The sequence below is a fragment of the Heptranchias perlo genome, chromosome 18 (assembly GCF_035084215.1).
Source record: "Heptranchias perlo isolate sHepPer1 chromosome 18, sHepPer1.hap1, whole genome shotgun sequence".
In the NCBI taxonomy this organism is placed as follows: domain Eukaryota; kingdom Metazoa; phylum Chordata; class Chondrichthyes; order Hexanchiformes; family Hexanchidae; genus Heptranchias; species Heptranchias perlo.
This window is the reverse complement of record NC_090342.1, coordinates 8,690,216-8,709,457: the sequence shown is the minus strand read 5'-3', so window position 1 is coordinate 8,709,457 and position 19,242 is coordinate 8,690,216. Positions and strand designations below refer to the sequence as shown.

Here is a 19,242-nt window from a genome sequence, read left to right as displayed (position 1 = left end):
TGGATACTAAAGAGCGCTTACAAGGATGATTACCTTACTGACACGCTCAGGGGACATTATAAATAATTAGAATGAAGCTTAAGTGGTTTATAACCATTGACTGTACCCTGGGATGAGATTACAGCCACAACCTTTTGCCTTTGTGTCCGAAGCTTGTGGGTTCAGGCCTCACATTGGGACTTCAGCAAATAATCAGGGCTGACACATCAATGGGGTATTGAGCGAGGTGCCTTTCTTCAGATGAGAACTTTAATCAAGGCCTCCTTTGCCTGTTTAGTCTAAGTGGAAATTAAAGATCCCACTGTACTATTCAAAAAAGTTCAGGGAGTTCTCTGTGCCCTGGCCAACATTTCTCACTCAAGCAACAGAGTCAAAAACAAAACAGTCATTCATCTCATTACTGTTTGTGGAGAACAAAAATGGTTATCATATTTACCTCCATAAGTACCAGCCTTGGTTCAGAGGTAGAACTTCCACCTCTGAGTCAGAGGGTCGTGGGCTCAAGCCCTACTCCAGAGACTTGAGCACATAATTTAGGCTGACACTCCAGTGCAGTGTTGTCGGAGGTGCCATCTTTTGATTAAACATTAAATCAAGGCCCCATCTTCCCTTTCAGGTGGATATAAAAGATCCCAGGGCACTATTTGAAGACGACCAGCGAGTTCTCCCAGTGTCCTGGTCAACATTTATCCCTCAACCAACACCACCAAAAACAGACTAACTGATCATTTATCTCATTTATGATAGTGGGACTCTGCTTTACGCAAATTAGTTGTCATGTTTTCCTACATTACAGCAGTGACTACAATTCAAAAGTGCTTCATTGGCTGTAAAGTGCTTTGAAATGCCCCATGGTCATGAAAGGTGCTATAGAAATGCAAGTTCTGTCTATCTTTCTTCTTCTATAACAGTAACTGTAAAGAGCAATTCAGTCTATGTGAAGTGTTTTGGGATATTTCTGAGAGATGTGTAAGGTGCTATATAAATGCAAGTCTTTCTTTCTTCTTTACTGTTCTGTTGGGGTGGCTGGCTGCTTTGGCTGAAGTCAATTTTTAAAAAAAAGCCAGCAATTTATCTGTAGCCACTTTCTAATGTCAATCAATTGCTTCTTGGTTGTTTGACCTGAAGCCATGAAATTTCATGGAGTCTAGAGTCATTAATAAGGAGGCCCAGGACCAAGCCTACACAACTGTATACCACTTCCGGTGGTCTATTATGCCAGTGGAATAGGATATATCCAAGGATGGTGATAGGAATCTGAGACATTGGCTGATTGATAGAACTCTGTGACTACAACCATGTCAGGCTGTAGTTTGACTAATGTGCGGGGCAGCTCTCCCAACTTGTACACCAGTCCTCAGATGTTAGCAAAGAGGACTTTTCAGGGTTGACTGGGTTGGGATTGCACGAGCCATGTCCTGATACATGCTTGGGTTGACACTGATAAGTCTGTCCAATATTTCTCTTATTATATTATGTAGCGATTGTTTACAACTGAGTGGCTTGCCAGGCCTCTTCAGAAGGTATTATGGGAGTCAACCACATATTGTGGATTTGGAGTCACATGTCAGCCAGACTAGGTAGGGGTGGCAAGTTTACTTCCATGAAGGCCTTGCAACTACAGTCACATCTTTCAACCTATTCAAAGCCCTCTAAATCAGGCTTCCACCACTCATAACGTTGGTCAAAGTCACTGACAACATCTTATGCAACTGTAGTTTACGGAGTCCTTCCTTTGACACAGCCAGTCACTCCATCCTCCTTCAATGTCTCTTTTCCACAGTCCATCTGAAACTCTCCAGACTCCAATCCAACTGGCTACACCATAGACATCACATCGCTTCTAATGCTTTTCCCCCAATAATGCTTGCATGGTCACCTTTGGACCCCACTGTTCCATTCTTTTCATCATTTACCCTTGGTGATGTTATACAGAAGCATGGGGCAGCTTTCACATCTATGCTGATAATACCCAGCTCTAATCTTGTCACCTCCTCCCATCAACCTCACAGCTATTGCCTCTATTTTCAACTCCCTATCCAAAATCAAGACTTCCTCCAGCTAAATGTTGGAATAACTAAAACCAGTGTCTTTGGCTCCCACAACCTTGGCTGTGTGTCCTTTAAAGGTGATCACCCTAGAGGTACAGAAGCTTGGTATTTTGTTTGCCCCCCAAACTCAATTTGCTTCCCCAAATACCCACCTCTGCAACATTCCCACCTCTGCCATCTAACCCATGCTCGTATCACGTCATAGCTGGAGTTCTCCAATGCTCTCCTTGTTGGTATCCCTGCTTCTACCATTTTTAAACTGCAAGCCATTCAGAATGCTCCATATCACCACCATCTCCATCCTCATCAAGCTCCACTGTGTTCCAGAGAATTAACTGAAGATCCTCGTGCTTAACTTCAAATCATTCCACAGCCTTACCCAACCCTACTTCCATGACTGTTTCCTATACGCGCCTTTCGGTCATCCAACTTCTCAGCCTCCACTCCCTCCTCTCCACCATCAGGTAGTTGATTCTTTAGCCACCTTACTTTTGTCCTCTTGAACTCCCCCTCAGCATCTTTGCTTTGCCTCCCTACCAAAAACATCCTTAAGATCCTCCTTTTTGACCATGTTTTCAACTCGCCCTGACCCTTCTTCACTCTGCTCAGCAACCACTTACTATTCGCCACTCTGTAAAGCTTTTTTTGTACGTAATAAGTGTTATAGAAATATAAGTTGTTGCACCTGGTCAAAAATTTTGTTTAAAGTATGTCCAGTAAATATAAAAGGAAATAACAGGAATGAATCAGAAAGTTTTAATGTTAATAAACAAGCTTTTTTCTTCTGGTTGACATCATCAACTTCTCAATTAAATTACAGCCTTGTAATTCACTCTGTTATCCATTACTCTGCAAAGAAACATGCTAACATCGCATTATTGCTAAAGAATTTAATTATAATCTAAAGTAATATATGAACCATCTATTTATTCCTCCATGGCACCAACTAGAATTGGGATAAAATTAGACTTTAAAAATATGTAATACGTTTGAATTTATAATAACCACCAATGTGATCTCATCGGATTTTGAAAATATTTGTTTTGCTGATAAAAATACCATTCAATGCTGCCTACTCTAAGTATAGTCTACAGTGCACATAAACCGTGGTTATGTCTGTACTATGTACAGTTTTGGGCACCCAACTGTAGAAAGGATATTGGAGCCATGGAAAAGGTCCAACAACAACTTGCTTATATATAGCACTTTTAATGTAAAAAAAAACACCCCAAGTACTTCACAATGGAAACAGACATGGAAATGGAGGCCAAGTCATGGAGGGAGAGATTAGGAGGGAGTGACCAAAAGTCTGGTTGAAGAGATGGGGGCAAACAAGAAGGAGTTGCAGAGACTGGGGCTCAGTTACAGGACTGAATGGTGGTAGGGGGAAAGTGGGGGGGGGGGATAAAGGAAAGAAAGACGACTTGCATTTATAGAGCATCTTTCACGACCTCAGGATGTCCCAAAGCAATTTTACAGCCAATTAAATACTTTTGTAATCACTGTTGTAATGTAGGAAACGTGGCAACCAATTTGCACACAGCAAGGTCCCACAATAGCTATATGAGAATGAATCTGTTTTGGTGATGTTGGTTGAGGGATAATTATTGGCCAGGACACTGGGGAGAACTCCCCTGCAGGCATGTAAGGTTGTAGAAGGTTGCAGAGATACGGTGGGGAAAAGATGTGGAGGAATTTGAAGATGAGATCTTTAAATTTAATACACCGGATGACAAGGAGCCAGTGTAGATCAGCAAGCATGTGAATGGTGGGTGATGGGTGAGCAGTAATGCGAAATAGGATACTGTGACTGTGTTTTGCACAAGTTAAAGTTATGGATAATAGAGGTGCAAAAGCATGGATAAGCATTCTAGCGAATGGGGAGGCTGATGTAGGGGCAGCCTACAGCCTTGATGAAGGATCAGATGTGGGATTCTAAGTTCAGCTCACCAAAATTTTGCTACCTGTTACATTGAGTTACAACGAAATTACAGCACAGAAACAGGCCATTCAGCACAACTGGTCTATGCTGGCATTTATGCTCCACATGAGCCTCCTCCTAACCTACTTCATCTAATCCTATCAGTATATCCTTCTATTCCTTTCTCCCTCATGTGCTTATTTAGCTTCCCCTTAAATGCATCTGTGTTATTTGCCTCAACCACTCCTTGTGGTAGCGCGTTCCACATTCTTACCACTCTTTGGGTAAAGACGTTACTTCTGAATTCCCTATTGGTTTTATTAGTGACTATTTTATATTTATGACCTCTAGTTTCCCAACATGTGGAACCATTTTCTCCACATCTATCCTATCAAACCCTATCATTATCTTTAAGACCTCTGGTTCAGTTTCAGCTAGTAGGTGGGGAGATGGAATTAGTGTCAAAGGGACAGAACTTATGGCAGGGGTTGAAAACAATAGCTTTGGTTTCCTGTTGTTAAGTTGGATGAAGTTATGGCTCATCTATGACTTGATGTTGGACAGGAAGTCTGACAGCACACAGGTCGTTGTGGGGTCGAGAGATGGTGGAGAGGTAGAACTGGGTGTTATCAGCTTATATATGGAAGGTGCATCGTGTTTCTGAGGGGCAGCATGCAAATGAAGAAGAGCAGGCCAAGGAGAGAATCTTGGGGACTCCAAAAGTAACAATGCAAGGGTGGGAAGAGAAGCTATTGCAGGAAATGCGCTGGCTACATTCAGATAAACAGGGGTGCAACCACGAGGGTCCCATACAGCCGGAAAATGGAAGAGACGCCATGGAGAAGGATGGCACGGTTCACTGTATCAAATGCTGCAGCAAGATCGAGGAGAACAAGAAACAGTCACAAAGGATGTTGTTTGTAACTTTGACTACAATTGTTTCAATGCTGTGAGCAGAACAGAAGTCAGTCTGGAGGGATTCAAACAGCAAGTGTTGAGAGAGATGGATATGGATATGGGAGGTGATCATGCTTTTGAGAACCTTAAGGAAGGAAAGGTGGAAAGGAAAGCAACGTAGATTTACTAGGATGATTACATAGAATGTACAGCACAGAAACAGGCCATTTGGCCCAACAGATCCATGCCGGTGTTTATGCTCTACACGAACCTCCTCCCTCCCTACTTCATCTCACCCAATCAGCATATCCTTCTATTCCTTTCTCCCTCATGTGTTTATCTAGCTTCCCCTTAAATGCATCTATGCTAATCGCCTCAACTACTCCTTGTGGTAGCGAGTTCCACATTCTAACCATTCTCTGGGTAAAGAAGTTTGTCCTTAATTACCTATTGGATTTATTAGTGACTACCTTGTATTTATGGCCCGCAAGTGGAAACGTCTTTTCTACGTTTACCCTTTTATAATCTTAAAGACCTCTATCAGGTCACCTCTCAGTCTTCTCTTTTCTAGAGAAAAGAGCCCCAGCCTGCTCAATCTTTCCTGAAAGGTGTAACCGCTCAGTTCTGGTATCATCAATGACAAAAGGATATAATTATAATTATGGCGAGAGCCTGGAAAAACTAGGGCTGTATAAAGAAAAAGTTCTAGTTCTCTTAGGCTGTCCTGGTAACTGAGGGTACTTAAACTAGGTATCAATCTAGTGGCCCTGCTCTGAATCTTTACCATGTTGGAGAACAGAAATTGAACATAGTATTCTAGAAGTGGCCTGACCAAGGCTTTATACAGAGAAAGGATAGTATTTATTGTTTTATATTTAATTGTCTCACCAATATATCCTAGCACCCAATTGCTTTTGCAATAGCTTGATTTGACTGGTTATGGACCTCCAATGACTCCAGCATTAATACCCCTAGGTCCTTCTCCCTGTCACTATCCTTGGGCATGCAACCCTGCATGGTGTATCATGCGACATTTATCCATATTAAAAGACAACTGCCAGATACAGGCCCATTCCCCCATTGCATTTAGATCTGCCTGCAATCTATTTTTTTTTCATTTTTATACCAGCACATATAAGAACGTAGAAATTGCTAGACGCAAAAAGACCAAGGTCCATCTTGTTCGCCTTCTACCATCCTAGTAGTCATATGATAAAACAATAATGGAGTTGTTGGCTAATCATAGCAATCAATCTCTATCATTCAGTCTACAACAGACCCAGACATGACGCGAGGAAAATCCTAGTGGTGGAAAGCTTTGGAAACCATAGGTCCAAAGTCATCCATTCCTCCCAAGCATGTTACACTTATCACATGTCATGTCTCAAATTACTTATATACCGTATCCCAAAATGTTATTTTCCGAAAGAACTCTATCTAATTTGCATTTGAATGAATCATTACTAACTGCTTCCACCGCCTCGGTAGGGAGTCTGTTCCATAGGTTCACCACTCCCTCACTGAAATATTGTTTCCATAGATTAGTTTTGAATTTATCCCCTTCAAGTACAGGCAGTGTTATCTGGTTCTACTGTTCTGTACAAGGCGAAATAGCCTGTTGTGGTCTACATTATCTAGTCCCTTTAGAATCCTAAAAACAGCAATCATATCACCTCTCATCATTCTCTTTTATAGTCTTTCTACTAATTGTGATTTTGATTTTGTGATACTGCATCTTTATTGCTTAACTCAATTCAATCAATAAGAATAATATTCAATGACCTCAACTACAATTCCATCAAAGCCTCCCAAAATTAAACAGTGAAAGATTATTTCGAATGATCATTGAATGATCACAAATTGGTAAGAAACGGGCATAGACTTAGGTTTAATACTAGATGCACAAAAGAAGTTGTTATAAGAATTTTTTAATGCAAAGTGCTTATAAAAATATGGAATATATTATCACAAGAAACTACTGAAGCCGAGTCACAACATTTACGAGGGCCTTACTATGATATACTTAAGGATAAAGGGAACGAGGAGGGAAATGGGACTAGTATAGTTAAACTGTTGAGTCACCAGTGGCACAGGCCTTGATGAACCAAAATGCCCTCCTTCCATGCTTAAATTTCCGAAGTACAGTGCAAAATGTCCAGTACTTACCTAGCTGCTTGTTGTTTGGGTTAAAATCAACACTGGTGACCACATCTTTATGACCTTTAAAGTTGTGCTCTAAGTTTGGATCCTCCTAGGATATTAAAAGCACAAATATCGCACCTTATTCCATTGCTGGTTATCAAATGTACTGTTAAAACTGAAGACTAAACATTTTGCCCCAAAAAAAACCTTTTATGGTCTTTCTGCCAGTTGTGATTTTATGATTCACATTTAAAATATTGTGCTACTGCATCTTTACTGCTTATCTCATTTAACCTGTCTCAATTCAATCAATAAGAATGATATTCAATTACTTAAGCTACAATTCCATCAAAGTCTCCCAAAAACCCATACAATTAAGGTGCTTGAACAAAACAATGTTTTGTTTGAAGAAATCTATTATCGCCAAATTAAAAACATTTGTATAATGCTCATATTTTTGTTTACACAATAAGTCAGAATATGTTGTGTTAAACAATATCAAAACTAACCGTAAGATAACATTTTGTCTCGCAATACAAATCAACCGTTTAGGTTTTCCAGCTTGATTTTTGAATTTATCAGCCAAGATATCAAACTGTATAGCATCTTAAAGCTAAATGATAGCTTGCATGTTTAGTAAAGAGAAAGCATAAATGAAGAAAACATTTATTGCTGATTACAGTTAATGTGCATATAAACTTTTAAAAACTTCTTGTATTCAGTTCGTACAAAATACAAACCTAACATTAAACTTTTCAAACTGTGATGTATGTGAAAATGCTCCAATTAAAGGCGAGGGATTTCCACATTTCAACTGTAACTTCAGTTATCAGTTCTATATGCTTATCAGCAAAATGTCACGAGTTTTTGATTACCTTCTAGAATTTACACAACCACCTCTTTCTCATGTTATAAAAGTGCTAGGATTATGTTATAGGAACAATACAGACCCAGCAACAAATTTGTACAATGTTGAAATAAACATGAATAGTGCTGTAGATGTTGGATGACATGTGCTTGCTCCAACTAGGATCAGCATTCTCCTCTAGATAATTTGTTAACCTCAAATAAAACCTAGATACAATTAGGTTTAGCTTGTGCACATCAATATTGTTCAGCAGATACTAAGGACCAACTAAAGAGCCTTAATCGCACGAGATAGTGGGGTAATTTTCAACTTACTGCTGAAACTTAAAACTGGCCCTGGACCATTATACAAACTGCACTATTTCCATTCCAACCCGCAAAGCCAGTTTTACACTCCAGTGGTAAGTTAGTAAATTACCTCTACTATGTTTTCAAATAGTAATGCTCAATGTCTCACAAATTCAAAATAGGGTATAAACTGCACAATGCCAGAAGTGTGCTGGAGCCTTTATTCTCATAGCCTGTAGATGGTGCTATAAGTTTTCATATAATATAGTATTTTTCGTGGAATTACAATCATGTTTTAACTGAAAAACCATAATTTTAACCTTTTTCATTTACTAGAAGTATCACAGTGTGATCATCATAGGTTGGAGAACTACTGGAACCAAGGACAATATTTTAAAGAAAAGACACAGCACAAAGCAAAACAGAACACTGAAAGATTACTGTCTCTCAAAGGTATACGGCTGTTTAATAGTCTCAACTAGTTATATTTTCCAACATTGAGGTGGATAAGTTTATCTCTGCAATGCTGTCTTCAAGGATTGCAGAGCAACCCATATTATAATGTCTTTCATTCTCAGAGGATACAAGGCTGTCACTTTTGAGATGGAAGGCTATTTTGGGATTAAAGGAGATTTGTTTAGCCTCTAACCCAGTATCAAAATGAAAAAATATAAAACGTATTTATTTCTCAAGTAATATTCTTTTGAAGAGCATCTTTCAATCTGGCTTAGAAAGGTGTTGTCATTTTAATCAGACAACAAGTACTAGTGTTGGAAGTATGTGTAGTGGTGATGTTTGTTCAGGTTATTTTGAGGGAAAGGATTTTAATTGGTCTTAATGGTCACAAACTCTCTGATAACCGACCTAGAAGATTGAGTTCTTTGATGAAGTAACAGAGGGGGTTGATGAGGGTAGTGCGGTTGATAATAGACTTGACATGATAGACTTGTTAACAAAATTAAAGCCCATGCGATTAAAGGGACAGTGGCAACGTGGATACAAAATTGGCTGGGGACAGAAAGCAGAGAGTAGTGATGAATGGTTGTTTTTCAGACTGGAGGGAAGTCTATAGTGGTGTTCCCCAGGGTCAGTATTAGGACCACTGCTCTTTTTGATATAATGTGGAGATGCCGGTGATGGACTGGGGTTGACAATTGTAAACAATTTTACAACACCAAGTTATAGTCCAACAAATTTATTTTAAATTCCACAAGCTTTCGGAGGCTTCCTCCTTCGTCAGGTGAACGGTGTGGAAATGAGATTTTCGAATCCTTCGCATTTTAAAATCACAGAACAATGCCTGGTGATTACTGCCCGTTGCCAAGGCAATCACGGTGAGCAGACAGAAAGGTGTCACCTAAAAAGGCCACCGAATATACAAACCCCCAAAGAAAGAGAGAGAGAGAGAGAGAGAGAGAGAGAGAGAAGGAAGACAGTCAATGACCCGTTATATTAAAAACAGATAACATTTGTTCGCTGGTGGGGTTACGTGTAGTGTGACATGAACCCAAGATCCCGGTTGAGGCCGTCCTCATGGGTGCGGAACTTGGCTATCAGTTTCTGCTCAACGATTTTGCGTTGTCGTGTGTCTCGAAGGCCGCCTTGGAGTATGCTTACCCGAAGGTCGGTGGCTGAATGTCCATGACTGCTGAAGTGTTCCCCGACAGGGAGAGAACCCTCCTATTTGGCGATTGTTGCGCGGTGTCCGTTCATCCGTTGTCGCAGCGTCTGCATGGTCTCGCCAATGTACCATGCTCTGGGGCATCCTTTCCTGCAACGTATGAGGTAGACAACGTTGGCCGAGTCACAGGAGTATGAACCGTGCACCTGGTGGGTGGTGTCCTCTCGTGTGATGGTGGTATCTGTGTCGATGATCTGGCATGTCTTGCAGAGGTTACCGTGGCAGGGTTGTGTGGTGTCGTGGACGCTGTTCTCCTGAAGGCTGGGTAATTTGCTGCGAACGATGGTTTGTTTGAGGTTGGTTGGCTGTTTAAAGGCGAGTAGTGGAGGTGTGGGGATGGCCATAGCGAGGTGTTCGTCATCATTGATGACATGTTGAAGGCTGCGGAGAACATGGCGTAGTTTCTCCGCTCCGGGGAAGTACTGGACGACGAAGGGTACTCTGTTGGTTGCGTCCCGTGTTAGTCTCCTGAGGAGGTCTACGCGATTTTTCGCTGTGGCCCGTCGGAACTGTCGATCGATGAGTCGAGCATCATATCCCGTTCTTACTAGGGCGTCTTTCAGCGTCTGTAGGTGTCCATCGCGTTCCTCCTCGTCTGAGCAGACCCTGTGTATTCGCAGGGCCTGTCCATAGGGGATGGCCTCTTTGACGTGGTTAGGGTGGAAGCTGGAAAAGTGGAGCATCGTGAGGTTGTCCGTGGGCTTGCGGTAGAGTGAGGTGCTGAGGTGCCCGTCTTTGATGGAGATTCGTGTGTCCAAGAAAGAAACTGATTCTGAGGAGTAGTCCATGGTGAGCTTGATGGTGGGATGGAACTTGTTGATGTTATCGTGTAGTCTCTTTAGTGATTCCTCACCGTGGGTCCATAGAAAGAAAATGTCGTCGATGTATCTGGTGTATAGTGTTGGTTGGAGGTCCTGTGCAGTGAAGAAGTCCTGCTCGAACTTGTGCATGAAAATGTTGGCGTATTGGGGTGCGAATTTGGTCCCCATGGCTGTTCCGTGTGTTTGGGTAAAGAACTGGTTATTGAAGGTGAAGACATTGTGATCCAGGATGAAGCGGATGAGTTGTAGGATGGCGTCTGGAGATTGGCTGTTGTTGGTGTTGAGTATTGATGCTGTTGCAGCGATGCAGTCATCATGGGGGATACTGGTGTAGAGTGCCGAGACGTCCATCGTGGTGAGAAGTGTTCCTGGTTCAACAGGTCCGTGGGTACTGAGTTTTTGTAGAAAGTCTGTAGTGTCGCGACAGAAGCTGGGGGTTCCCTGCATGATGGGTTTCAGGATGCCCTCGATGTATCCAGAGAGGTTCTCACACAGGGTTCCGTTGCCTGATACGATAGGACGTCCGGGTGTGTTGGCTTTGTGTATCTTTGGGAGGCAGTAGAAGTCTCCCACGCGGGGAGTACGTGGGATGAGAGTGCGTAGGATGTTTTGAAGGTCTGGATCGAAGGTCTTGATCAGTTTGTTGAGCTGATGGGTGTGTTCTTTGGTTGGGTCTGTGGGTAACCATCTGTAGTGTTCCTGGTTGTCCAGTTGTCGGTATGCTTCTTTGCAATAGTCCGTTCTGTTCTGTATGACGATGGCTCCTCCTTTGTCCGCTGGTTTGATGACGATGTTGCGGTTGGTCTTGAGAGCTTTGATGGCGTTGCGTTGTGCTCGGGTGACATTCTGGACTGTCTTCCGAGTGCGGCTGATGAATCTGGCATAGACGTATTTCCTGACAGCTTGAGCATACATGTCAAGCTGAGGGCAGCGACCCTCTGGAGGAGTCCAGTGAGACTCTTTCCTCTTCGGTTGCTGTATCGCGGATCCCTCTGTCTGCTGTTCCGGATCGTTGATTGTCTCATTGGGTTCGCTGCTGAAATCTTGGGGTTTGTGGTAGAATTCCCGGAGCCTCATTCTCCTGATGAATTCCTCTGTGTCCGCCGCGAGATTAGTGGGGTCCATTTTGGTAGTGGGGCAGAAATTGAGCCCTCGGCTGAGAACTTCGATTTCGTCTGGTTGAAGGGTGTGGTCGGACAGATTGACGATAGACTTCCTGTGGTTGCAACCGTGGTACCAGGGGAAGCTTGGTCGATGCTGGTGGTGATGCCGAGTTTCTCAAGCTTCCTGCTCTTGGTTTTCATGTAGGCAGCGTAGTTCCGTTGCCTCGTATGTTTGGCGGTATATCGTAGCTGGTCTGCTGTGTCCGGAGTACAGGTTGAGAGTATGGACTCTATCTTAGTTTGATATATATTAAGGACCTGGACTTGGGCAAAATTTCAAAGTTTGCAGATGACACGAAATTTGGAAATGTAGTAAACAATGTGGAGGATAGTAACAGACTTCAGGAGGACATAGACATATTGGTGAAATGGGCAGACACATGGCAGATTAAATTTAATGCAAGGAAGTGTGAAGTGATGCCTCTCCTCATTCTTCCTACCAAAATGCAATATAAACTGAATGGTACAATGGTACAGGAACAGACAGACCTGGGGATGCACATACACAAATCTTTGAAGGTGGCAGGACAAGTTGAGAAGGCTGTTAAAAAAGCATATGGGATCCTGGGCTTTATTGATAGAGGCATAGAGTACAAAAGCAAGGAAGTTATGCTAACCCTTTATAAAATACTGGTTAGGCCTCAGCTGGAGTAGCGTTTTCAGTTCTGGGCACCACACTTTAGCAAGGATGTCAAGGCCATGGAGAGGTTGCAGAAGAGATTTACTAGAATGGTACAAAGGATGAGGGACTTCAGACATGTGGAGAGACTGGGGAAGCTGGGGTTGTTCTCCTTAGAACAGAGAAGGTTAAGGGGAGATTTGGTAGAGGTGTTCAAAATCATGAATGGTTTTGACAGAGTAAATAAGGAGAAACCGTTTCCAGTGGCAAAAGGGTCGGTAACCAGAGAACGCAGATTTAAGGTGATTGGCAAAAGAACCAGAGGCAGTATGAGGAAACATTTTTTTTATGCAGCAAGTTCTAATAATCTGGAATGCACTGCCTGATAGGATTACATCAAGTTACATTGAAACTACAGCACAGAAACAGGCCATTCAGCCCAACTGGTCTATCCAGAACAGTGCACAATACTTCAAGTGTGATCTAGTCAGGGTTCTATACGAGTTTAACATAACTTCTTTGCCTTTCAATTCTATTTCTCTAGAAATGAACCCTAGTGCTTGATTTGCTTTTTTTTTTAAATGGCCTTTTAACCTGCGATGCTACTTTAGTGATTTGTGTATCTGTACCCCTAGATCTCTTTACTCCTCTATCCCATTTAGACTCTTAATATCCAAGCAGTATGTGGACTCCTTATTCTTCCTACCAAAATGCATCACCTCACACTTACCTATATTGAAATTCATTTGCCAATTACACAGCCATTCTGCAAGTTTAATGTCCTCTTGCATTTTGATGCATTCTTCCTCTGTATTAACTACACCCCCCAATTTGGTGTCATCTGCAAATTTTGAAATTGTAATTCAGATTCCCGAATCCAAATCGTTAATGTAAATTGTGAACATCAATGGTTGCTGCACCAATCCCTTTGGAACACCACTTCCCATCTTTTGCCAGTCTGAGTAGCTACCCTTAACCCCATCTCTCTGTTTTCTGTTTTGTAGCCAACTTGCTATCCATTCTGCTACCTGTCCCCTGACTCCACATGCTCTGACCTCAGCCATGAGTCTACAATGCGGTACCTTATCAAAGGCCTTTTGAAAATCCAAATACATTACATATTTGGATGGTGGAAGCAGATTCAATAGTAACTTTCAAAAGGGAATTGGTTATATACTTGAATGGGAGAAAAGGCCACAGGTAGAGTACTGCATACAGTTCTGGTCACCACATTACAGGAAAGATGTGATTGCACTAGAGAGGGTGCAGAGGAGATTTACGAGGATGTTGCCAGGACTGGAAAATTTTAGCTATGAGGAAAGATTGGATAGGCTGGGGTTTGTTTTCTTTGGAACAGAGGAGGCTGAGGGGAGATTTAATTGAGGTGTATAAAATTATGAGGGGCCTAGATTGAGTGGATAGGAAGGACCTATTTCCATTAGCAATGAAGTCAACAACCAGGGGGCATAGATTTAAAGTATATGGTAGAAGGATTAGAGGGGAACGGAGGAGAAATTTTTTCAACCAGAGGGTGCTGGGGGTCTGGAATTCACTGCCTAAAAGAGGAAGAGGCAGAAACCCTCATCGCATTTAAAAAGTACTTGTAGGTTATGGCACTTCAAGTGCATATCCAAGGCTACAGACCAAGAGCTGGAAAGTGGGATTACGCTGAATTTTTCAGCCGGCACAGACACGATGGGCCGAATGGTCTCCTTCCCTCCGTAAACCTCTCTGATTCTATGAAATGACCTTTAGAGGAGAAGGGTTTGAGTTATTGCCTTTTTGAGGCCTGCTCAGCGTTGAACTTGCTGCCTTTGGAAATATCAGCCACTTTGCCTGGATAATGTCACTAAACTTGACTGTTTATATTTGTTTTTTTCTGCCAGGCAAGACGGAATTTACAGGCTACAATATTGTGTTTAGCAGCAGACACCAGAAGTACTATAAAAGGAAAAGGTTTACTGTAAATTAAGTAGAGTTCAAAAGGCAGGAACAGCATAAAACACAGCTTTTTTAAAAAAACTCTGTGGATGAATTATTGTGCTAATGTTAGTGATGGAGACATCCACTTTGACAATTAACTTTTCCACTTTAGCCATCAAGCAATTCTTGGTCCAACAAGCACAGCCAGCTACAAAGTTCTCATTGTGCTGCCCCAAACAACATGCCTTGATCTCAGTCTATGAAGAGCACTAATTCCCTGCACCAGCATGCGTTCTGCCATTTCCCACACCAGCTCTCTTACTATTCTGTATGCCCAAGGCTTTTAGGGACTTGATTCATATTGCCCAAGCTTATTTCACATTGGATCCCTACTGCAACAGAAAGACAACTTTTATCCCATCATTCTGAGCAGGATCTGAGCACATATTTATTTTTATAAATCACATGATGATGCAGATTTTTTTGGTCCATTTATTTCCCACACGTGGACAACATGGGGGGAATTTTAACCCCCCAGGACGGGCGGGGGAGGGGTTAAATTTTTTTTTAAATCGGAAACTCGACCCCAACTTCCAGTTTTAATGGAAGCAGATATGGGAGGCAGACGATTAACCTGCTCTCCAGAGGCGGGTCAGTTTTTTATATATTTTAATGAGACTGTGCGCCTCAAATTTTAGCAGGCTTTTTAGATTAACACCTGCGGGCCAGGTTTCCCAAGGTATGGAAACCCAGCAGCCAGAGGGAGGCAAGAACGACCGGATCCAGCAGATAAGTGCTTTTCCAGCACTGGATGTGGGCCAGGAGGAGCAGGAGTGCTCCCCCCCAGGCCACCAGGCAAACCTGCTCCCCACCCCGCAATCAGCCACCACCCACCCCCAAACCACGATCGCTCCCCAGGGCCTTTCCGAACTCCCTTCTCCCCAAGGCTTTTCTGACCTCTCTACCAACCTCCGATCTCCGCCTGACCTCTCCATGGCCTTTCCGATCTCTCCCTCCCTCACTCCTCTCTGCTCCGCTCCCTGGCTGTGGCCTTGTGCCGCAGGCCTTCCTGCACAGCCTCTCGATCTGGCTGGCTGCTGGGTGGGAAATGGAGACACAAAATTTAAATGAGGTCCTGCCATTAAATTTGGCAGGACCTCCACTTTACCCGCATTTCCGGGTTTCTTGGCCGCTACAACCGCAAATATCAGGGCCCATGAGTTTGCAATTGATGCTGACCATAAGAGAAAAATAAACTGATGAAGAAAAGCAGAATTGGTTGGCCAAATGGATACAGTAGATAATCAAATGGGCATCAAGTGAAACAATTCTAAAAAAATATAGGCTTGTTTTCCATATTAAACATCTTAAGTATGGTTTTATTCAGTTACCTACCACATACCAAATACTTGTATTTATATATCACCTGATCACGTCTCTCAGTCGCTTCACATACAATTAATTTGAAGTAACTGTTCATGATTAGTGAAATAATGTGGTCCAAACATAGCAAAATGTCCCAAGGCGCTTCACAGGAGTGTTACCAAACAAAATTTGACACTGAGCCACATGAGATATTAGGACAGATGACCAAAAGCTTGGTCAAAGAGGCAGTTTTAAAGAGCATTTTAAAAGGAGGCGAGGGTAGAGGGGTTTAGGGAGGGAACTCCAGAGCTTAGGGCCTAGGCAGCTGAAGACACGGCCGCCAACGGTGGAATGATAAAAATTAGGGCTGTGCAAGAGACCAAAATTGGAGGAGCGCAGAGATCTAAAAGGGTCTCCCCAATGTGCTGACTAGCACCATTAATGGTAGCGGTATGCAATACTTGCTAATCCACCTCATTCCTCCTTTGAAGCTGGGTCTGCATGTGCTACAGAAACACACTGAGACTGTCCAGAAAGTAAATGAAACATTTTCAACTTATCACAACATTACCATAACAAAATATTAAAAATATTCTTTTGTGATTTGGAACAATCAGATGTCTGATCCATCACAACAGTCTTTTTTATATGTCCCAAAATGATGATCATATGTGAGTCATACATTATCTGCCCTCTACAGAGATCAACTGTCAATTTAGACTCAACTGAAACTGAACTTGAGATATTAAAGGAAAGGGTTTGTATTTATATTGCACGTTTCACGACCTCAGGTTGTCCCAAAGCGCTTTTCAGCCATTTAAGTACTTTTTGAAGTGTAGTCACTGTTGCGATGTAGGAAACGCAGTATCTAATTTGCACACAGCAAACTCCCACAAACAGCAATGTGATAACGACCAGATATTCTGTTTTAGTGATGTCGTTTAGAAATCATAGAAAACTTACGGCACAAAAGGCCATTCGGCCCATCTTGTCCCCGCCGGCTGAGAAACGAGCCACCCAGCCTAATCCCACTTTCCCGCATTTGGTCCGTAGCTCTGCTGGTCATGGCTCTTCAGGTGCACATCCAGGTATTTTTTTAAAATGCGGTGAGGGTTTCTGCCTCTACCACCCTCTCAGGCAGGGAGTTCCAGATCTCCACCACCCTCTGGGTGAAAACATTTTTCCTCATTTCCGCTCTAATCCTTCTACCAATCACTTTAAATCTATGCCCCCTGGTTATTGACCCCTCCGCTAAGGGAAATAGGTCCTTCCTATCCACTCTATCTAGGCCCCTCATAATTTTAAATACCTCAATCAAATCACCCCTCAGCCTCCTCTGTTCCAAGGAAAACAACCCCAGCCTATCCAATCAGTCATCATAGCTAAAATCCTCCAGTCCTGGAAACATCCTCGTAAATCTCCTCTGCACCTTCTCAAATGCATTTACGTCCTTCCTGTAATGTGGTGACCAGAACTGTACTCAGTACTCAAGCTGTGGCCTAACTAGTGTTTTATACAGTTCCAGCATAACATCCCTGCTTTTATATTCTGTGCCTTGGCTAATAAAGGAAAGTAATCCATATGCCTTCTTAACCACCTTATCTACCGGTCCTGCTACCTTCAGGGGTCTGTGGACATGCACTCCAAGGTCCCTCACTTCCTCTACACCTCTCAGTATCCTCCCATTTATTGTGTTTTCCCATGCCTGGCTTGCTCTCCCCAAATGCATTACCTCACACTTCTCCGGATTGAACTCCATTTGCCAATTTTTTGCCCACCTGACATCTTCCTGCATTGACATCTTCCTGCAGTCTACAGCTTTCCTCCTCACGATCAACCACATGGCCTATCTTTGTGTCATCCGCAAATTTCTTAATCATGCCCCCTACGTTTAAGTCCAAATCGTTAATGTACACCACAAAAAGCAAAGGACCTAGTACCGCACCCTCCGGTTGAGGGATAAATATTGGCCAGGACATCAGGAGAACTCCCTGCTCTTGTTCAACTAGTATTAAGAGATCTTTGATGCCCACTTGAAAGGGTAGATGGGACTTCTATTTAACGTCTGATCCGAAAGACAGTGCAGCACTCCTTCAATACTGCCTGGAGTGTCAGCCTAGATTATACGCTCAAGTCTCTGGAGTGGGGCTTGAACCCACAACCTTCTGACTCGGAGGCGAGAGTGCTACCAACTGAACTATGGCTGACACTGTAAAATATCGCACGGCATTATTTCTAAGAAGAGCAGGGGAGGTCTCCCCTGGTGTCCTGGCCAATATTTATCCCTCAACTAAGAACACTAACACAGATTATCTGGTTAATACCACACTGCTGTTTTTGTGATCTTGCAATTCGGCTGCCGCATTTCCCTACATTACAACACTTCAAATAGTACCTCATTGGTTGTAAACCGCTTTTGGGAGTCCTGAAAGGCGCTATATAAACGCATTTTTTTTTACTGATCCTCCTGCCGGTGGAAACAGTTTCTCCTTATTCACTATTAACAAAACCACTCATAATTTTGAACAACTCTTATTAAAATCTCCTCTTAACCTAATTGGATTGCTCTGTCAAAAGAGCGGGGCACAGGCGCGATGGGCCGAAAGGCCTTCCTTCCGTGCCGTATGATTCGACCACCTTTCCCCACCCACCCACAAAATCATCTCCCCGGGACCGAATTAACCTCAGCTCCTTACCAGGGCGGAGGCCATGACGTTCAAGGCAGGGGGCCCGGCGTGGAGGAGAGAGAGGGGGGGGGGGGGGGGGAACGTTGAACCTCACTCGAAAACTTCACGTCCGCCTCCTCCCGAACCCGCGGCATCAGGCAACAACTGACGGCTCCTCTTCAGGCATCCATCATTCATTCATTCGTTCATTTAATGGAAAACCCTCCGTCTCAGCGCGCGGCCGCGAGCGCGAGCCCGCTGCCTCCCCACCCCCCCCGCCCCGCCCCGCGCGCCAGCGCGCGCCCTTTGTCGTCCGGTTTTAATTTTTTTTAAAAAAAAATATTTGTGCCGTTTGGCTCGAGCCCGCGCCTGCGCTCTGAGAAACCTCTCCGGCAGAAGCCCGTCACTCGGCGATCGATTGCTTTCGGGCTGCCTTTTTTTTTTGCGCGTATTCTCCACCGACGTCGGGACTATAAAACCGTTTAAAAACAGAATTAAACCGCCGCACGAATAATTTAAAATATATATAAAACAACCGTCGACGTTTTGAAGGGAGGAGGAGGAGGAGGAGGAGGAAGGGTGGATGGAAAAAAAAAAGTCAGGTGAGAGATTTGTAAGCAGCAGCTGCTCGCGCCAAAAGTGACAACACGAATGGGCTTGGAAAGGAACAGACTCCATTAAGGTATTTTTCTGTATTACTTTTTTTTTGTTGGCAGTTTGCTGTGAGTGTTCTGCGGCTCTGGAGCTTGGCTTATTTGTAGTATCTCTAGCGAGCGTCCTCTGTTCAAACTAGAGGCCAATAGTTTTAATAGGGCGCCTTCACCGTCGCAAAGGATGC

The 19,242-nt window shown here is 43.2% G+C and overlaps 1 protein-coding gene across 2 annotated transcripts in view; it reads right to left on the bottom strand.

The window, feature by feature from the left end:
- The window catches only part of LOC137334562 (POC1 centriolar protein homolog A-like), an 82,012-nt gene extending 63,333 nt beyond the window's left edge, over window positions 1-18,679 (bottom strand). Inside the window, exons 1-2 of one of the 2 annotated variants that reach the window (XM_067999327.1) lie at window positions 18,435-18,679; window positions 7,036-7,120 (exon numbers count right to left, since the gene is read on the bottom strand). In XM_067999327.1, the coding sequence (XP_067855428.1) occupies window positions 7,036-7,120; window positions 18,435-18,449 (100 nt within the window). In that variant the 5' untranslated portion in view covers window positions 18,450-18,679. The remainder of the gene's footprint in view (window positions 1-7,035; window positions 7,121-18,434) is intronic. The other variant, XM_067999329.1, reaches the window with a different exon arrangement.
- Window positions 18,680-19,242: the final 563 nt, after the last annotated feature.